The sequence below is a fragment of the Rhinoderma darwinii genome, chromosome 13 (assembly GCF_050947455.1).
Source record: "Rhinoderma darwinii isolate aRhiDar2 chromosome 13, aRhiDar2.hap1, whole genome shotgun sequence".
Lineage (NCBI taxonomy): Eukaryota > Metazoa > Chordata > Amphibia > Anura > Rhinodermatidae > Rhinoderma > Rhinoderma darwinii.
This window is the reverse complement of record NC_134699.1, coordinates 64,477,851-64,494,973: the sequence shown is the minus strand read 5'-3', so window position 1 is coordinate 64,494,973 and position 17,123 is coordinate 64,477,851. Positions and strand designations below refer to the sequence as shown.

Genomic DNA, 17,123 nt, shown 5'->3' with positions numbered 1-17,123 from the left:
GTCTTTTCTCTCCCCCTCAGCTGCCTGTGTACAGTAATGTGCTGTCTTTTCTCTCCCCCTCAGCTGCCTGTGCACAGTACTGTGCAGTCTTTTCTCTCCTCCTCAGCTGTCTGTGTATAGTACTGTGCAGTCTTTTCTCTCCTCAACTGTCTGTGTATAGTACTGTGCAGTCTTTTCTCTCCTCAGCTGCCTGTGTACAGTACTGTGCAGTCCTTTCTCTCCTCAGCTGCCTGTGTACAGTACTGTGCTGTCTTTTCTGTCCTCCTCAGCTGCCTGTGTACAGTACTGTACAGTCTTTTCTCTCCTCAGCTGCCTGTGTACAGTACTGTGCAGTCTTTTCTCTCCTCAGCTGTCTGTGTATAGTACTGTGCAGTCTTTTCTCTCCTCAGCTGTCTGTGTATAGTACTGTGCAGTCTTTTCTCTGCTCAGCTGCCTGTGTACAGTACTGTGCAGTCTTTTCGCTCCTCAGCTGCCTGTGTACTGTACTGTGCAGTCTTTTCTCTCCTCAGCTGCCTGTGTATAGTACTGTGCAGTCTTTTCTCTGCTCAGCTGCCTGTGTACAGTACTGTGCAGTCTTTTCGCTCCTCAGCTGCCTGTGTACAGTACTGTGCAGTCTTTTCTCTGCTCAGCTGCCTGTGTACAGTACTGTGCAGTCTTTTCTCTCCCTCTCAGCTGCCTGTGTACAGTACTGTGCAGTCTTTTCTCTCCTCAGCTGTCTGTGTATAGTACTGTGCAGTCTTTTCTCTCCTCAGCTGTCTGTGTATAGTACTGTGCAGTCTTTTCTCTGCTCAGCTGCCTGTGTACAGTACTGTGCAGTCTTTTCGCTCCTCAGCTGCCTGTGTACTGTACTGTGCAGTCTTTTCTCTCCTCAGCTGCCTGTGTATAGTACTGTGCAGTCTTTTCTCTGCTCAGCTGCCTGTGTACAGTACTGTGCAGTCTTTTCGCTCCTCAGCTGCCTGTGTACAGTACTGTGCAGTCTTTTCTCTGCTCAGCTGCCTGTGTACAGTACTGTGCAGTCTTTTCTCTCCCTCTCAGCTGCCTGTGTACAGTACTGTGCAGTCTTTTCTCTCCTCAGCTGTCTGTGTATAGTACTGTGCAGTCTTTTCTCTCCTCAGCTGTCTGTGTATAGTACTGTGCAGTCTTTTCTCTGCTCAGCTGCCTGTGTACAGTACTGTGCAGTCTTTTCGCTCCTCAGCTGCCTGTGTACTGTACTGTGCAGTCTTTTCTCTCCTCAGCTGCCTGTGTATAGTATTGTGCAGTCTTTTCTCTGCTCAGCTGCCTGTGTACAGTACTGTGCAGTCTTTTCTCTCCTCAGCTGCCTGTGTACAGTACTGTGCAGTCCTTTCTCCCTCTCAGCTGCCTGTGTACAGTACTGTGCAGTCTTTTCTCTCCCCTCAGCTTCCTGTGTACAGTACTGTGCAGTCTTTTCTCTGCTCAGCTGCCTGTGTACAGTACTGTGCAGTCTTTTCTCTCCCTCTCAGCTGCCTGTGTACAGTACTGTGCAGTCTTTTCTCTCCTACTCAGCCGCCTGTGTACAGTACTATGCAGTCTTTTCTCTCCTCAGCCGCCTGTGTACAGTACTGTGCAGTCCTTTCTCTGCTCAGCTGCCTGTGTACAGTACTGTGCAGTCTTTTCTCTCCCTCTCAGCTGCCTGTGTACAGTACTGTGCAGTCTTTTCTCTGCTCAGCTGCCTGTGTACAGTACTGTGCAGTCTTTTCTCTCCCTCTCAGCTGCCTGTGTACAGTACTGTGCAGTCTTTTCTCTCCTCAGCTGTCTGTGTATAGTACTGTGCAGTCTTTTCTCTCCTCAGCTGTCTGTGTATAGTACTGTGCAGTCTTTTCTCTGCTCAGCTGCCTGTGTACAGTACTGTGCAGTCTTTTCGCTCCTCAGCTGCCTGTGTACTGTACTGTGCAGTCTTTTCTCTCCTCAGCTGCCTGTGTATAGTACTGTGCAGTCTTTTCTCTGCTCAGCTGCCTGTGTACAGTACTGTGCAGTCTTTTCTCTCCCTCTCAGCTGCCTGTGTACTGTACTGTGCAGTCTTTTCTCTCCTCAGCCGCCTGTGTACAGTACTGTGCAGTCTTTTCTCTCCCCTCAGCTTCCTGTGTACAGTACTGTGCAGTCTTTTCTCTGCTCAGCTGCCTGTGTACAGTACTGTGCAGTCTTTTCTCTCCCTCTCAGCTGCCTGTGTACAGTACTGTGCAGTCTTTTCTCTCCTACTCAGCCGCCTGTGTACAGTACTGTAGTCTTTTCTCTCCCTCTCAGCTGCCTGTGTACAGTACTGTGCAGTCTTTTCTCTCCTACTCAGCCGCCTGTGTACAGTACTATGCAGTCTTTTCTCTCCTCAGCCGCCTGTGTACAGTACTATGCAGTCTTTTCTCTCCCCTCATCTGCCTGTGTACAGTACTGTGCAGTCTTTTCTCTCCTCCTCAGCTGCCTGTGTACAGTACTGTGCAGTCTTTTCTCTCCCTCTCAGCTGCCTGTGTACAGTACTGTGCAGTCTTTTCTTTAAACCTGAGCTGCATACATGCTACGTAATAATATGTTTTCGATTTCTTATCTACATTATTGAAAGTAAAATTGGAAACATGATACATTGTATTTATATTCATGGCAGAGTGCCCAACACAATGGTGGACTATGTAACCTTCACTAACAGGAATATCATCAGAGAGAAGCAGGGTCAGTTACTTTCATACTTCCCTGGTTTGGCAATTCTCACATGTTATTCCTGGGGTCCTCTTCCCGCTTATCCAACATTGCTCTGTCTGAGGATCTCAATACACCTCACACCCCACTATAACAGGCCAGTGGTCCTAAAATCCTGTCCGTGCTCAGCAGCAGGTTTCCTTACCTACCTACGTGGCACTCACCACACACACTCTTCTCCTGGCAGTAGTATCAGCTGTGAACTTGCGAAATGTTTCTAGGCTTTGCCAAGTGCTGTGTCCTGGGAGCTTCTTTACCCCCCTCAGCACCTTCACAGACAGGTGGAATCAACTGTCTCGCCCGTGCACTCAATCTACACCAACGACCCCTGCCCAGCCACAAGGCCAGAGGATCAAACAAAACGTGGGGATTGATCATAACGATGGAAGAGAACACCGAAAACTTTGGATGCCCACATCACCACCAAGATACTTTTTTGAGTAATCATTTGATGAGTATTTTACTATCCGGTGTCCTCGTTATCCTACATGTAATAAAACTGATTCATAATGGACACGTTCATCAAGGTCAATCTTCTCAAACCATCTCTATGGGTTGTCCAGCTGCTTCTGTCTTCACAGAAGAGGTAAAGAACTTGGTCTTCTTCAGATATCCTCTACAATAAATATTTCAGCACCTCCTGATCACCACTATATAACATCTCCCAGGTATGGACATGATTGTGCAAGATGTTTCCAACTAAGAGGACCAGTGGTTGGAGGACATCTGTATGCGATGATGTTTCTGGCCGGTGGCATGTGGTTGACCATTGATGTCGGTCAGAAGGAATGGCAACAAGCTAAGGGGGCCAGCTAGGCACAAGTAGGGCCTGGTTGACATGGTGAGGGGGAAGACCTGGCAGAAGGACTCAGCTATGGTAAGCTGGAGGCAGGTGGGCTGCGGCTATGTCCGATGACTAGGTACCGTGACTGGTCAGGCTGTACATGTAGTGACAATTTCAACACTGTGTCGTTCACCAAAAGTTTGTGCATGTTTTTTATTCTAAGGACTTGAGTAGCTATTAATAACTTTGTAACTCCGTAAGAAACTTTCCTCTTATTGGGTGCCATGTAGTTCTCTTAGGGCTAGTTCAGACTGAGTTTTTTGCTGGAAGAAAATTCCTCCTGCAAAATCTGCTCCAGGTGTTTTTTGCACAGTGGTTTGACAAAAACGTGTCAAAACACTCGTCGAGGCGTTTTTTTTCCCGTCTCCCACTGATTGAAATGGGGTTTTGGAGGAGGAAACTGCCTCAAGATGGGTCATGTCGCTTCTTTTTACCGCGAGGCGGTTTTTCCACTCGCGGTAAAAAAACGCCTCCGCCTCCCATTGAAATCAGTGGGAGGCATTTTTGGCCGTTTTTTGACAAGTTTTGCAGAGCAGTTTCCGCGTCACAAAACTCAGTGGGAACAGGGCCTTATAGTAGTTCCTTCCGTCTCCTCCACCAAGTCTCAAGTTTCAAGAGGATTAGTTCCCCATGTTCCTCATTAGAACTGCCTCCCCTGCTACTCCCCGAGTTAACATCCTGTTCCGGTTTCCTCATTCTTCCATAATGGCATCTACAGATGTGAGGGACGAGCTGAGCTGCTCCATCTGCCTGGACCTCTATACAGATCCCGTCACCCTGAGATGTGGACACAACTTCTGCCGGGGGTGCATTGACCGTGTGCTGGATACACAGAAGGAGTCTGGAGTTTTCTCCTGCCCTGACTGCAGAGCAGAGTTTGAGGAGCGTCCAGCGCTGCACAGGAACATAACGCTCCGTAACATAGCAGAGCATTTCCTCTCTACTGAGCCAGAACAAAAGACTGGAGTCTTCTGCACCTACTGCCTTCATTCCCAGGTGCCTTCTCTTAAATTCTGTCTACATTGTGAAGCTTCTCTGTGTGGTGACCACCTAAGAGCCCACAGCAGGTCAGTAGAACATGTCCTATCTGACCTCATCACTAACCTAGAGAGCAGAAAATGCTCTGTCCATAAGAAGATCCTGGAATATTACTGCTCTGAGGATGCGACCTGTATATGTGTATATTGTTCAGCTAGAGTACATCGAGGACACAAGCTGGAGATGCTTGATGAGGCATCTATGAAAAAGAAAGAAAGATTGAAACGCATTCTGGAGAAATTGACATCTAAGAAAGAGGAATTGGAAAAAAGACTCCAAAGTCTGCAACATTGTCGGAAAAAAGAGCAAAAAAAGGCATCTGGTCTCACCGAGAAAGTCACTGCCATGGTTCAAGATGTTAGGAGACACTTGGAGAACCTGGAGAAGAAGGTCCTGACAGAGATCTCCAGGCTGGAAGAGCAGGTGTTAGCGTCATTCTCTAACTTGATCCATCAGCTGGAAAAAGAGAAGGACGAGCTGTCCATGAAGTTGGGTCACGTCGAGGAGCTATGTAACCTGACCGATCCATTAACTGTCCTACAAGAGCGAGAATCAGAAAGAGTTGACTTTTGTGATACTGAGGAGGCTGAAGAGGAGGACAGACGGGAAGAGGACAAAAAGCAGCAGATTGCAGGAGGTCCAGACGTGGCCCTAATCACTGAGACATTACACGCACTATCGGATATGATAAGACACATGAGGAGGGGACTCTATCTGCAAAAATCTACAGATGTAGTATTGGATATAAATACAGCTGCCAATAATATACATATATCGGATGACCTGAAAATAGCCTCCTGGTCAGAGGTCAACCAGAGTCGCCCCCAAACACCTGAGAGGTTTCCACAATATCAGGTTCTAAGCACCAGGAGCTTTTCAGCCGGACAACATTTCTTTGAAGTGGATACAAGTGAGTCCAGTAGCTGGAGAGTCGGGATGTGTTATCCCAGTATGAGTAGAGGTGGTGACCAGTACCTTAGTGGTCAGAACGATAAATCATGGAGTCTGCGGAAGAGCAATCAGGATTATAACCTAAAACATAACAGATGTGGTACTCCGTTACGTCACAGTATCACCTGCCATAGATTCAGGATCTACCTGGATTACGAGGCCGGGCAGTTGTCCTTCTATGAGCTGTGTGACCCCATCAGACACATTCACACCTTCACCACCACTTTCACCGAGCAACTTTATGCCATCGTCAGTGTTTTTCACGGTTCTGTGACTATTACAAACTAGGAAATGGACCTGTGGAGAACTGATTAAATGGATTTTAGGTCTCGTCATTGGGAACTAATATGGTCTAGAGCCAAGCTCTTCCTTCTTATATGTAAGGCTAGTGAAGTTAAGTGTCAAGCTTGATCTATGGGCTCTGTAGAGGTATCTACCAGGACTACTACTTTTATGAAACGTCAGTAACAAACACCATTAAAGTCTGACTAGTGGGGGTCCAGCTGACCTTATTCCCACCAACCTCAAGAACGAGCCATCCCATAGGTGCCAAACTTCACTAAACTGGTGGCCATTGGGTGATGGGAAGTTAATGAGGGAGGATTATGGAACTAATTTACATTTCAATGGATAGTGACGGCATGTACATAGTCACTTCCCCAAATGAAGGTTGGCACTGGGATCTGGCTCCAGGTGTATGTTGGCCCTTGATTAACAGTGTCACACTGGGTCACCCACCATTGACTTGGTAAGCATAGAGCATATTTACCCAGATGACATCGGACCCTATGCCCTGTAGGCCTTGGCATCTGCTCATCCTCAACTTTTTGACCAACAAGTCAATGGGCTGTCCCATAAAAAAAGTAGTATTAGGTAAAACTATTATTGCATTATATCGGCTGTGGTGTGTAGTACACTATAACGTAATTTGATTTTTCTAATCTACTGCTCAGGGTATGATGTATGTGAAGGAATAACTTCAAAATTCCATGTTTTGTATTTCGTGTCAGTACACACTGCACAGTATGATATTCATTTTTTGTCTTTTAGTTTGTCTTGTAATAATCTGCAGATTACTTAGTTATTTTTTCTTGGCAGTAAAACAGTTCATGCAAGTAACATTCAGTGATCACGTGCCCAGTACAAGGGAATTCATCTCTTCTGTATTTATCAAGGTCAGCGCGAGGGATTCTCCCTTTGCAGATTACACTCTATGAGTTATTCTCTTTGTTCTATGTGTCCTATAAATATACGCTGTATATCATAATAAATTGGAGTCTTACCTTTTGAGAATTTGGTCTCAGCGTGATTGACTCTCCAACTGGTATATACCTTCTTCTAATATGGAACCTACGGAAATCAAGGCGTAGTGGTACCGTTGCGACCACAGAAACTGTTCCGAAATGTCCTACTGTCAACTCACAAAGACCAAGGGACAATAGATTCCATTTCATAAAAGCGTTATATCAGATGACCACCTGGAGACGCCACGTGTAAATTGCATGTATCCAATAAACGGTATTCATTACTTGTCATCTATGTAGCGCCAAATCATACACGAGGGACACAGTTACCGATTTGTAGGTTTTTATGGTCATCTATCCATTAACCCCTTCCCGACATATGACGTATCCATACACCAAAGTCAGGTAGGGGGAAGTATGGAACGGGCTCACGGAGTGAACCTGATCCATACGATGCCGGTGTCGGCTGTTTGTTACAGCCGACTCTTCAGAGCAACGAGGTCAATAGCGACCACAGCATTTAACTAGTTAGAAAGAGGGGGATGACCCCCTCTAACAGCTCATCGTGCCCCCCGCAATGCCTTTGAGGGGTGGCGATGGTTGCTATTGCTGTCTGGGGGCCTAATGAAGCCCCCCAGGTCCGCCATCTGTGTGCACCTATTAAGCGCTGCCTCCGGCCTGTCAGAATCACGATATACTGCAATACATCGCTGGTTGAAGTCCTCTAGGGGGACTAATAAAAAAAGTAAAAAAGAGTTAAATAAAGTTTTTTTTTTATGTAAAAAAAATAAATAAAAAAATTTAAATTCCCCCCAAAAAACTTTTTCCCATTTTCCCCATAGAGCATAGTAAAAAAATTAATTAATAAACATAATTGGTATCGCCGCGTCCGTAAAAGTCTGAACTATTACACTATATCATTATTTACCCCGCACGGTGAACGCAGTAAAAAAAATAAAAAAATTGTAAACGCCAGAATCTCTATTTTTTGGTCACTTCATCTCCCACAAAAAAAATGAAATAAAAGTGATAAAAACCTCGCATGTACATCAAAATGGTATCATTAAAAACTACAGCTTATCCCGCAAGAAATAAGCACTCATACCACTTAATCTACGGAAAAATAAAAGTTATGGCTCTAAATGTTATTTTTTACACTTATTAGTTATATTCTTTGATATAGGAGCAGTATTATAGTAGTTGTATTCTTGTATATAGGGGGCAGTATTATAGTAGTTATATTCTTGTATATAGGAACAGTATTATAGTAGTTATATTCTTGTATATAGGGGCAGTATTATAGTAGTTATATTCTTGTATATAGGAGCAGTATTATAGTAGTTATATTCTTGTATATAGGAGCAGTATTATAGTAGTTATATTCTTGTATATAGGAGCAGTATTATAGTAGTTATATTCTTGTATATAGGGGCAGTATTATAGTAGTTATATTCTAGTATATAGAAGCAGTATTATAGTAGTTATATTCTTGTATATAGGGGCGGTATTATAGTAGTTATATTCTTGTATATAGGGGCAGTATTATAGTAGTTATATTCCTGTATATAGTGGGCAGTATTATGGTAGTTATATTCTTGTATATAGGGGCAGTATTATAGTAGTTATATTCCTGTATATAGTGGGCAGTATTATAGTAGTTATATTCTTGTATATAGGAGCAGTATTATAGTAGTTATATTCTTGTATATAGGAGGCAGTATTATAGTAGTTATATTCTTGTATATAGGAGGCAGTATTATAGTAGTTATATTCTTGTATATAGGAGCAGTATTATAGTAGTTATAGTCTTGTATATAGGGGCAGTATTATAGTAGTTATATTCTTGTATATAGGGGCAGTATTATAGTAGTTATATTCTTGTATATAGGGGGCAGTATTATAGTAGTTATATTCTTGTATATAGGGGGCAGTATTATAGTAGTTATATTCTTGTATATAGGGGGCAGTATTATAGTAGTTATATTCTTGTATATAGGAGCAGTATTATAGTAGTTATATTCTTGTATATAGGAGGCAGTATTATAGTAGTTATATTCTTGTATATAGGAGGCAGTATTATAGTAGTTATATTCTTGTATATAGGAGCAGTATTATAGTAGTTATAGTCTTGTATATAGGGGCAGTATTATAGTAGTTATATTCTTGTATATAGGGGCAGTATTATAGTAGTTATATTCTTGTATATAGGAGGCAGTATTATAGTAGTTATATTCTTGTATATAGAGGGCAGTATTATAGTAGTTATATTCTTGTATATAGGAGCAGTATTATAGTAGTTATATTCTTGTATATAGGAGCAGTATTATAGTAGTTATATTCTTGTATATAGGGGCAGTATTATAGTAGTTATATTCTTGTATATAGGGGGCAGTATTATAGTAGTTATATTCTTGTATATAGGGGGCAGTATTATAGTAGTTATATTCTTGTATATAGGAGCAGTATTATAGTAGTTATATTCTTGTATATAGGAGGCAGTATTATAGTAGTTATATTCTTGTATATACGGCACAGTATTATAGTAGTTATATTCTTGTATATAAGGGGCAGTATTATAGTAGTTATATTCTTGTATATAGGAGCAGTATTATAGTAGTTAGATTTCTGTATATAGGGGGCAGTATTATAGTAGTTATATTCTTGTATATAGGGGCAGTATTATAGTAGTTATATTCTTGTATATAGGGGCAGTATTATAGTAGTTATATTCTTGTATATAGGGGCAGTATTATAGTAGTTATATTCTTGTATATAGGAGCAGTATTATAGTAGTTATATTCTTGTATATAGGAGCAGTATTATAGTAGTTATATTCTTGTATATAGGGGCAGTATTATAGTAGTTATATTCTTGTATATAGGGGCAGTATTATAGTAGTTATATTCTTGTATATAGGAGCAGTATTATAGTAGTTATATTCTTGTATATAGGGGCAGTATTATAGTAGTTATATTCTTGTATACAGGAGGCAGTATTATAGTAGTTATATTCTTGTATATAGGGGCAGTATTATAGTAGTTATATTCTTGTATATAAGGGGCAGTATTATAGTAGTTATACGTTTTAATATGGTACAACTACATGTCTATCTAGAAACATTAACAGTGAACAGTGTATGTAATAATGTTGGATACACCAGGCGGACAAACTGTTTAACACTTATTTTATTGAGATATATTAGATTTAAATGGCCATGAAGAGAGAACAATTCACGGGTTCATGGGGAGCAGGGATCTCGATCAGTTTTCTCTCTTCACACTGACATTTATACTGTAAGACATCATGAAAGACAGATCTGTCGTTGTTTTTTCCCAAAGGAGTCACTGCATGGCACAGTTTATCAAGGCATTATATTACAGTAAGTGGAAACGGTATGGCACATGGAGGCACTGTATAGCAGCTTATATGGGCACTTTATGGCCCTGTATATGTTGGCATTGTGGAAAATGTAATATTTTTTCGGGCAATCTATAGCACTATTTATATATTGAGGTGATGTGGGATGCCGTCTGGGCACTGTATGACACTTTTTATCTTGTAACTTTTTTTTTTTTTGCTATTTTCCAACACTAAAAGATGTAAACTTTGAATTTACAAATCTTGCATTGACCGCAGCAGACGTGCCCATGTGACCTATTCTAGGGTCGATGCGATATAGCGCAGTGTTAGTCCTGGAGCGGCGAGCAGACTCGGGGCCTACTGTAAATGTGTTGCCCACATAAACCTGGAGACAGGGACCCCAACAGCACAGAGTATTTCAGGAGAGGATTGTGTGGCTATCAGTCAGTTGTCCATCCCTGATTAGTGGTGATTTTTGGATACAAATATTTCTAGTACTGGAGTCCATTCTATCGCTGTGATTGTGGCTGGTTCTATCGCCACCGCTACCTGCATGTAACAAGCTCAGACGACTGAATCAGCCAAAAATATTTCATTAATAACAATTTTAACATATTCACTGAAGGTTTGCCATTCCCACCCCGCCAGATTCCCTGACGCTCATAGTTTGGAGGGGTTGTGGACTTTCGGGCCATAGTGACATCACAGAGTTACTTCATCCTGCAACCTTTAAATGAAGGCGGGTCGGGACACAGGCGTCCAGCGCTGCGGGAGCGGCGTATGTTAATACATTATATATTTATATAAGTCGGTATACTCCTTTAAATCTTCTTACATTTATAACTCCTTGTATCCATAAATAATGAATATGTAATAATAATGTTCTCCCTCGGAGGAACAAACCTTATCTTTCACCAGAGGAAGCGCCAGAACACGTGTAACAACTGGTGCCAGATTTGGCCTCCATACGATACGGTAAGAAGCGGTCCCTCACCCGCCCTCTCCCACGTAGAAACAGCCCGTCCTTATGCACAAAGACCGTCCCAAAGGCGTTGGTGCCAGGGGGTGACTCAATAACCCCCTCTAAAGTGAGATGGTGTATGCCATGGGAGTCCAGGTGGTATCCACCGCTGTGGTCATGCCCGGCGAAATAACACACAACGCTGGGGTGAGATCGGATGGTCCTGAGGATCTCGTCATAGTTCCACGCCAAGCAGAGACTGCACTTCGCTTTTGGGTGGATGGGGATGTGACCTGTGATGCAACAACACAATTAGTTACAATTTACATTTATAGGACATTCCCAAAAATATGGGCTTGTTACCCACTAGAGGGTGCCCTATGATGGAGAACTTACCAGCAATGATCACCTTCTCACCATTGCGGTCAGAATACGTGAGGACGTCATTCAGCCACGCCAACTGCTCCTTGCCCATGCCACCATTAAACTCCACCATATGGAAGCCGGTTCTACCTACAAGGAGAATAACATGAAGGTCATATATCTTGTATCTGCTGAAAATTCTACATCCAAGATCTGTGGTCTCCATGCAGAACATCAACCCTTGTGTATGACCGCGCCATGTATATAGAGGATGTTGTATGGCGTTGATTTCAGGCTGGTCTTCTAGTTAAAGGGGTTGACCAAAGGTATGTGAAATTAGGGTGGTCTAGCAACCAAACCCAACCCTGAATGTAGAGGTAGCCATGCACACTATACATTGACTTAGTAGTAGTTATGGAAACCAAGTGGGAGCTCATCTGGGTTTCCATAACTCAAATGTATTTTTTGTGGAGAGACCTCCCATGCTAGGTCACCTCCACAAAAGGGGGGTTGGTCCAATAATGAACAATTAGTTTAGTTCTAGTTTTCGTGCACGTACCTTTAAAATTATATTGACTACTGTCCAAGAAAGCTAAAGACTTCTGGTATCCATCGCTGGTCTCTCCTCGGCCAAGGACACTTAAATCATATGTGTCCACAACAATGAACCTGAACTTAATGTGAGGACTGAAGTGATACGCATAATAGTCCTTGCTGCCTGAGGTTCCTCCATGACTTGGGTCGAGCTCCTCTGGTCTTTTGTCCTCCAGCCAAGTTGTGTTAAGCTTTGACTCTCTTAAATAATCCCGACTGAAGTTATAAAATTCATGGTTCCCCCAGATGTGGTGGAAAGGCATCTTTGCCTTCTGAACCTTGGTAAGAACCGTTTCTAGTGAGGCTTCTGACGTTCCAGCTCTTTTGTTGAAGCCATCGATGATGTCCCCAAGTTGCAACACAAAATTGGGCATGATGTCCTCGGCGTTCCACTCTTTTATGGCGTCTTGAAGGTGGAGGCAGCTCTGGCTGTAGTATCTCAGGGTTTTCCAGCCACTAAGTCCATCTGGTTTATCTGCATACTGAATATCTGCTATGACCCCAAATGTAAAATAGGGGTGACCATGACCGGGGAAGCCTCTCATGTCTTCCTGTGGTTCTCCCATCCTATAGAGAAAAAATACCAGAAATAAATTGTCTAAAGGGTTTATAAAATGTGAATGTGGACAACCTCATATCACATTGCAAGTCAGTCCAGAGGAGCGTTACTGCTGCGAGAGGCCAGATCAGCCATCGTAGGCGGGGGACCCCAAGATTTCCAGCATGGCCTCCATACTAATCAATGGACATCTGTACCTCAGAGACTAAAAGAGGGCAGAGCCAAGAGAAGTCGGGCACCACCTAAACCGCTCTGAAAGAAATCCTTTCCAGTGGAGGGATGATGGGAGTGATACATTTTTTGCTAGAGGGAGATTAGATTGTAAACCCCTAAAGTCACGGATGATGGGAGTGATAGTGTGTGTGAGATCAGATTAGATTGTGAGGGAACAGGGATAATGGGAGTGATACAATAGGTTTGAGATAGGATAAGTAGATTGTGAGCTCCTAGGGTCAGGGATGATGGGAGTGATACATTTTGTGTAAAGGGGGTTTTACACTGGGTGATTATCGGGCAGATAATTAGTTCATAGAAATCTTGTTCCTGATCATTTCCCTGTGTGAACACGGCAGCGATCAGCAGATGAACGAGCAAACGCCGGATCATCTGCTGGTCGTATTGTTAAGGGTATGTGCACACACACTAATTACGTCCGTAAATGACGGACGTATTTCGGCCGCAAGTCCCGGACCGAACACAGTGCAGGGAGCCGGGCTCCTAGCATCATACTTATGTACGATGCTAGGAGTCCCTGCCTCGCTGCAGGACAACTGTCCCGTACTGTAATCATGATTACAGTACGGGACAGTGGTCCTGCAGCGAGGCAGGGACTCCTAGCATCGTACATAACTATGATGCTAGGAGCCCGGCTCCCTGCACTGTGTTCGGTCCGGTACTTGCGGCCGAAATACGTCCGTCAATTACGGACGTAATTAGTGTGTGTGCACATAGCCTAAATAAAAAGTGAAGTATTATCATTGTCGGCAGCACATCTTGGTGTGTAAACAGAGAGACGCGCGGCCGACATGATAATAACGTATGGGGACGAGCGATCAGAGTAACGAGCGCTCCTCCCCATCCATAGCTCCGTGTGACAGGAGCAAACGAGCGCCGATCAACGATCTCTCGTTGATCGGTGCTCGCTGCACCGGTCGAGCGTTGCCGGCCGGTATAAAAGGAGAATAGATTGTAAACTCCTGGTTTCAGGGATGATGGGAGTGATGCATTGTGTGAGATACAAAGACTAAATTGTGAGCTCCTGGGGACAAGTATGATGTCGATGATAAGTTTTGTATGAGAGAGTAGATTGTAAGCTCCTGTGGTCAGGGATGATGGGAGTGATACATGGGTGTGAGATAGGAAGAATAGATTGTGGGGGGACGGGGACGATGGGGAGATTACAAACGACGTATGTAGAGAAAGTAAATAAATAATAGGCGTTTAGGTACATTAACCCTTTCTTTGTTTCTTGGAATTATTAGGAATACTGTGACTTGCCCCAATATCCCTCTTTCTTAGTTCTCACTCCCAACGTTCCTGGAAGATGAGGGAGTTGTTCATCAACTCCGCAGTGTGAGAAACCCATCAAACAGATCCCAAATCTCAGCTCCCTGGACCCCTGTAAGTGTAACATGGGAGGATGAGAGTTACCCCTGTATCTGGAGATTTGATGGTGGCGTCACTTCCGCACCCCATGAATAAGCCCAGAGTGATTGTCACTTACCCGGAGCTCAGCGTCTGCTCTTCCGTGATTTCAGCTCACGGCTCGTCCTGTAATAAGACAGATCAGACACGCCCGGCAGCGTCTAAAGAGGAAGAACAAGTGACATCACTGTGAGCATTCACTTCAGGGGCCGCACGGGGCTTCTCATCCAACTTTCCAGACCCTGCCTGCTTATACAGTGACAATCCCACAGCTATATTTGCCATTCAGAAGTCTGGGAAAGCTGGGTGACGACTGTCGCAGCTTTCCTAAAGCAAAAATCACTAAGAATATCTGTGTTTAAAGCGTCATCCGGCCATCATGTTAGAAGCGGTCAGAGAAGTGGAGCCCAAATGTTGGCGGCCCCTTATCACCATTGTGTGGTGAGAGACCAAGAAAGAGTTAAGTAGAAGGATCATTGTCCGCATGTGTGAGTAGGATTAACCCTTTCTGTATATGGACTGGTCTCGGCTCCCAAAATATAAAAAAGGGATCAATAATCCCATCTGCAAATGCAGAATAAGATATAATCTCCAGAACACAATGTGGTCCCTGCGGAGGAGACATTTACTCCAGCATTAACCCTTTCCACTCCCTGAAATGTGACTGCCGGCTCCTATATTGTCATTCCAGACCTCCTAGACAGACGTCTTCAGTAATAACGAAAGGATGAGATCATAAGACACAGGTTCACAAACCAGGACTCCTACATGGGACTGTCAGCATATCCGATAATGGAAGGAGTGGGGCTTAATAAATTAGGGGTGTGGTCTATTGGAAAGAGGAATAGCTAAGCAACGCTGAGAGACGTAGAACACAGGCCGGGTCACGTCTCTGACTAACTTGGTTTTCTTAAATTACTTCATTAGCCGCTGACTAACCTCCAGGCGGATAAAGTCACATGATTGATTTTTAGTTTCCTGCTGCTTGTATGACGATTATTTACACATTAGTAGCAAAGTATTATATGTATTATATCACTGTGGAAACATCACAGGATTCCAGGAGGGAGAATATAGAATAATATTAATCCCAAACATATGAATAGCAGATAAAGATGATGTAAAAATGTATATTATTAATCCTGACAGTTGTTCCACTGACACCTCTGGATGAGGCCCCTAAGTACAAGAATATAACTACTATAATACTGCCCCCTATATACAAGAATATAACTACTATAATACTGCCTCCTATATACAAGAATATAACTACTATAATATTGCATCCTATATACAAGAATATAACTACTATAATACTGCTCCTATATACAAGAATATAACTACTATAATACTGCCCCCTATATACAAGAATATAACTACTATAATACTGCCCCCTATATACAAGAATATAACTACTATAATACTGCCCCCTATATACAAGAATATAACTACTATAATACTGCTCCTATATACAAGAATATAACTACTATAATACTGCCCCCTATATACAAGAATATAACTACTATAATACTGCCCCTATATACAAGAATATAACTACTATAATACTGCCCCTATATACAAGAATATAACTACTATAATACTGCCTCTTATATACAAGAATATAACTACTATATACAAGAATATAACTACTATAGTACTGCCCCATATATACAAGAATATAACTACTATAATACTGCTCCTATATACAAGAATATAACTACTATAATACTGCTCCTATATACAAGAATATAACTACTATAATACTGCTCCTATATACAAGAATATAACTACAATAATACTGCTCCTATATACAAGAATATAACTACTATAATACTGCCCCCTATATACAAGAATATAACTACTATAATACTGCCCCTATATACAAGAATATAACTACTATAATACTCCCCCTATATACAAGAATATAACTACTATATACAAGAATATAACTACTATAGTACTGCCCCATATATACAAGAATATAACTACTATCAAACTGCTCCTATATACAAGAATATAACTACTATAATACTGCCCCCTATATACAAGAATATAACTACTATAATACTGCCCCTATATACAAGAATATAACTACTATAATACTGCTCCTATATACAAGAATATAACTACTATAATACTGCCTCCTATATACAAGAATATAACTACTATAATACTGCCCCTATATACAAGAATATAACTACTATAATACTGCCCCTATATACAAGAATATAACTACTATAATACTGCCCCTATATACAAGAATATAACTACTATAATACTGACCCCCTATATACAAGAATATACCTACTATAATCCTACCCCCTATATACAAGAATATAACTACTATAATACTGCTCCTATATACAAGAATATAACTACTATAATACTGCTCCCTATATACAAGAATATAACTACTATAATACTGCTCCTATATACAAGAATATAACTACTATAATACTGCCCCCTATATACAAGAATATAACTACTATAATACTGCTCCTATATACAAGAATATAACTACTATAATACTGCCCCCTATATACAAGAATATAACTACTATAATACTGCCCCCTATATACAAGAATATAACTACTATAATACTTCTCCTATATACAAGAATATAACTACTATAATACTGCCCCCTATATACAAGAATATAACTACTATAATACTGCCCCTATATACAAGAATATAACTACTATAATACTGCCCCTATATACAAGAATATAACTACTATAATACTGCCTCTTATATACAAGAATATAACTACTATATACAAGAATATAACGACTATAGTACTGCCCCATATATACAAGAATATAACTACTATCAAACTTCTCCTATATACAAGAATATAAC

At 41.9% G+C, this 17,123-nt stretch overlaps 2 protein-coding genes across 2 annotated transcripts in view; one reads left to right on the top strand and one right to left on the bottom strand.

Moving 5' to 3' along the window:
- Positions 1-4,249: 4,249 nt before the first annotated feature.
- Positions 4,250-6,307, top strand: LOC142666629 (E3 ubiquitin/ISG15 ligase TRIM25-like). Its single transcript, XM_075846763.1, has one exon. The coding sequence runs from the start codon at positions 4,256-4,258 to the stop codon at positions 5,825-5,827; it is 1,572 nt and encodes a 523-aa protein (XP_075702878.1). The 5' UTR covers positions 4,250-4,255; the 3' UTR covers positions 5,828-6,307.
- A 3,643-nt stretch (positions 6,308-9,950) lies between these two features.
- Positions 9,951-17,123, bottom strand: part of LOC142665937 (manganese-dependent ADP-ribose/CDP-alcohol diphosphatase-like) — a 45,294-nt gene continuing 38,121 nt past the window's right edge. The window contains exons 2-5 of the mRNA XM_075845761.1: positions 14,344-14,425; positions 12,027-12,628; positions 11,501-11,617; positions 9,951-11,397 (exon numbers count right to left, since the gene is read on the bottom strand). Of these exons, the coding sequence (XP_075701876.1) occupies positions 11,048-11,397; positions 11,501-11,617; positions 12,027-12,627 (1,068 nt within the window). The 5' untranslated portion in view covers position 12,628; positions 14,344-14,425 and the 3' untranslated portion in view covers positions 9,951-11,047. The remainder of the gene's footprint in view (positions 11,398-11,500; positions 11,618-12,026; positions 12,629-14,343; positions 14,426-17,123) is intronic.